Source organism: Trypanosoma equiperdum, assembly GCF_001457755.1.
Source record: "Trypanosoma equiperdum strain OVI genome assembly, contig: ctg_55, whole genome shotgun sequence".
Taxonomy (NCBI): Eukaryota; Euglenozoa; class Kinetoplastea; order Trypanosomatida; family Trypanosomatidae; genus Trypanosoma; species Trypanosoma equiperdum.
Window position 1 is genome coordinate 1 of NW_027124487.1, and position 3,890 is coordinate 3,890.

The following is a 3,890-nucleotide window of genomic DNA, read 5'->3' on the forward strand; positions in this document are numbered from 1 at the left end:
TTTATCATAAACTGTTAAAATGTCTAAAAATTTATTAGAATAGAAAATTTTTTATAAAAAGAGCATATTTTTATAAGTTTTGATAAAATTGAGCAAAAAGTTTTTAACACAATAAACTGCTACCAAACTAATAAATGTAGCAGCAATGAGAGCAATTTTCTTGTATACAGGCAAACTACCATTTCAGCATTTTTCTTTTTCAGTCTCGTCCTCATTATCTTTTCCCTTCCTCCACGCACAATTTTGCTTATCGCCTACTTTGTCATTTTCACAGGCCGTCTTGTCATTTCCTTGCCTTGCACACCCCGTTGAAGCTCCTGTATCTGCTCCTCCCGCTTGATCTTGTGCTCCTGCTGCTGGGTTTTCTGTTCCTGTTTTGGATTTGCATTTTTTATTTTCAGTATCATAGTCGCATTCAGCCTTGGTGCAGTTATCTGGGCTTGCATGGTGTTTTTCACATTTGTTTGCGAGTGTCCGTGAGTTTTTTGTTTCGGCTTGATGTCCGTTGGTCGGCGCTGCTTCGAAATAATAACGCTTGGACTTGTATGCTGCTTTGGCACTTTGAATTAGAGTTTCTATCTCGCGCCGCATGGATTTTGCTTCTGCTGCTTTTGTCTCCGCCTGCTCCAGTAGCGCCGCTGCTGCTGCTATTCTGGAGACCCATGGTATGGCTTGCGTGCCTGCTTCCGGCGCGCCGTCGTCGAAATACTTGCTGTAGATGACGCACGCGGCGTTGCCGGTGCCTGCGCATGTTTGGGCGTTGGTCTTGCCTAAGTAAGTTTGCAGCTCGTTACTTTTTGCTTCGTGGCGCAGTCTGCTTGAGAGCGTGGCGATCAGAGCTGTCAGTGTTGCGGCTGTGTATTCCGTTTTTGCTTTCGTTGTGCATTTGGCTTTCGCTGCTGCAATGCTGCTGTCGTCGACGGCGCTGTTCCATTTCAGGTTGATGTTGGTGTTTGTGCAGACCGCTGAATTTGCACTGCTCGTGTCACCGCATATGCACATGATATCTCCGTAAACTGAGAGCCCCCCGTTGGCTCCGCATGCGCTGGCGTACGTACTTGCGTGGGCGATTGTTTTGTCGGTTGTTAGCTTAGCTTCTGTTGCGCCTTCTCCGTAAAGAGCCTGTAGCACTTTGCTCTTTGCTTGGGCCGGAAATGTTGTCATTACCTCTGTCCTCGCTCGGTCGTAAGATGCTTTTAGCTTTAGTATTGAGTCCAATGTTTTATTTAATTTTTCCGTCGCTGCCTCACGACCCTTTTGAGTTTTTGGTGGTGGGTTGAGGTCGAGCCACTTTTGTCCGCCTTTTGTTTCATCCAACCTCTTTCTATCTGCAACCCAGCCGTCAAATGTTGACGCCCAGTGGGTTTGGTGTGGTTCTGCGGTCGCGCCTTTACTGACGTCCGCCCACTTGAGATCTTTTCCGTTTGCGGCAAACAGCTTCTGCCAGTCAGCGGCCGCTGCCGACATATTCATTGTTCTTATGTCCTGAATTTCAGCATCGGGTACTTCCTCTATCTCAGCAGCTTTTGGTGTGGTGTCCTCCAGCGCCGCAAACATGCACAACAGTTGAAAATCCGCGGCGCACTCGGCTTGGAATGCGCCGTGCGTTTTCAGCGTTGCGAGTTGCGCTAGAAATATTGCTGTAAGAGCATAGAGTGGCATTATGCTTCTGGAGCTTCTCTGCAGAGTGCTTCTTGCTTCAAACGGTCTGCGGGTCCTGGAAGTTGTCGTTTGCGCGTTGCATTTAAGGAATGAGAAAAAACGCAGTAAGTTGGAAAATCAGAAGCAACGCTGAATATAATCTTAAAGCTTGACATGGCAGTTGTAAACCTCAGAACGTTGCGCCGTTTTCAAGAGCTAGTGTTCGACGTAGCCCGCCACTTTAAGCTGATCGATTACCAATTGTGCGTTATTAAACGTGCCAAACGACTTGAGGTTGTCTTTGTGTGTATAAAGCAGTTAGAGTCTTTTGCACGTCCATGTTAGATCGGCTCTACCTTGTGTTTTCTGTATTTTTTTAAAGCTGTTCGAATCGATCAAGGTTTTCACCTCTTTTTTGGTGGTCTGGGATTAGTCCGTGCCGACCAGCATCCAGCCTATGGCCTGTGCTGTTGCTGTGGATGCCTCGCCTCCTTCAGTGGATCCTACACAGAACAAGTCAGCGCCACGGCGCGCTGCTTGGTTCAGCGATGCCGTCGTGCGTCATATGTCGCCTTCGAAGATGCTGGTGTTATCTGCTGGTTGAATTTCTGGTCTAAGCAACGGTTTGGGATTTTGTGCAACTGTAGCTACTTGACTTTCTTTGCTGCCACAGCTAAACTTTCTGCTGCTTTTTGGCAATTTTAATGTTTTATTTCAAATGTCTGAAACCATTTTTTGAGCTTGGGACCTCAGTCGGCCTGATCAACTTTCGACCAGAGGAATGAAATCACTTTGTTTGGAAACTTGTTAACTTTTTCTCAGAATTTCCACATGGATTTCCATTCCACTTTAGTTGATGGTTTCTCCGAACCGAGTGTGGTTTAGTCAGCATCATAAACACGTTAAATTGTTTAGTGCCTCTGCTTTTGGCCACTATCGACATTCCATGTCTTTCTCCCCTATGCTTCACCTACTTTGTCTATACCAAACACATTTTGCCATTATCACCGAAAAACATTGAAATGTGCGCTTTATTTATATGTCGAAGCGGTTTTAATTATACTTGAAAAACCAATCTATATGCTGTCACATTATTTCAACACGCCGCACCACTCATCTATAAGATTCACTTTAGCTCCATATTCCACTACTAAACAAAATGCTTGACAGTAATCCCATGAATCTCTCTCCTAGTCACATACAACTTAGCATTAGAATGCTCCATTAGATTATAAACCACATTCGGTACCATCTTCGTTGATTCACCTATCTGACGTACTGTGATAAGCAGCATCTTCACCATATCCTCCTCTCATCGTGATGTATCATTTACTTCTGTGCTGTGCTGTCGTATATTTCCAAATTTATCCCATTTTTATGTTGATTGTCCTCGTCTTACGCGGCGTGCTTCTGCGGATGACGTCGAACTACGTATGCCGTGTACAATGAAATTGTGTTTTCCTCATTGTCCAATCTTTGATCTCCTTGTGTATAAAATTGTCTGTTATTATTTTTTCTCTGGAACTGTGCATATTCTATCACCCATTCACTTTCCCTCTTCTCCTCTTTGTCTGTCTGTGTTTCCTTTAAAAATATTCTTCGTGCGTTTCCACTCCCTTACATACTCAGCTACTCTTATTGCATGATAGTCATTATTTTAAGCGGTTATACATTGATGCTCACAATTATTGTTGCTGCTCCTATTATTTTAGTATACAAACACTCACAACACTGTCGTATCATTATTATCATTATCATTATTATTATTAACCTAACAAATATCCATAAATTTACAAAATGATGATGATAGTCACTTTTTATATCCTATTACCTTACTACATTTCTTTTATATGATACAATCGTACATACTTTACTAAGTTTCTTAGTTTTTTCAAATTTTTAAAAATTTTCAAAGGTTTTACAAAAGTGTTAAAATATCAAGTTTTAGTAAATTTTAAAAAAATATCTAAAAACATTTTCATAAATTTCACAGAACTAATAAAAAATTCTTTATATAAAAAGGCCACGAAAGCAGCAGCCATACTCAGAGAAAATTTTTTATTGAGGAGAAAGCTGGAATCCTGGCACTTTCCTTTTATCCAAACACAAACAGATTTTTGCCCTCTTTCGGTTTGCCTATGGCTTTGGTGCATTTCTCTGTATCCGTATATTGGCCACAATTATGGTATTCTGTTGCTGCAGCTCCCTCTGTTCCACCTGCTGTGTTTGTCTGTCCTTCTCCATCTTTA

The 3,890-nt window shown here is 42.4% G+C and overlaps 1 protein-coding gene and 1 pseudogene across 2 annotated transcripts in view; both read right to left on the bottom strand.

Annotated features, from left to right (window-relative positions):
• Nucleotides 1-120: 120 nt before the first annotated feature.
• TEOVI_000249000:pseudogene lies at nucleotides 121-1,638 on the bottom strand (annotated as a pseudogene). The gene has a single exon. A coding segment is annotated over exon 1 (1,518 nt).
• A 2,098-nt stretch (nucleotides 1,639-3,736) lies between these two features.
• TEOVI_000249100 (Trypanosome variant surface glycoprotein (A-type), putative) overlaps nucleotides 3,737-3,890 on the bottom strand; it is a gene marked incomplete at both ends in the record, with an annotated part of 1,359 nt that continues 1,205 nt past the window's right edge. Inside the window, one exon of the mRNA XM_067225560.1 lies at nucleotides 3,737-3,888. Within this exon, the coding sequence (XP_067081661.1) occupies nucleotides 3,737-3,888 (152 nt within the window). The remainder of the gene's footprint in view (nucleotides 3,889-3,890) is intronic.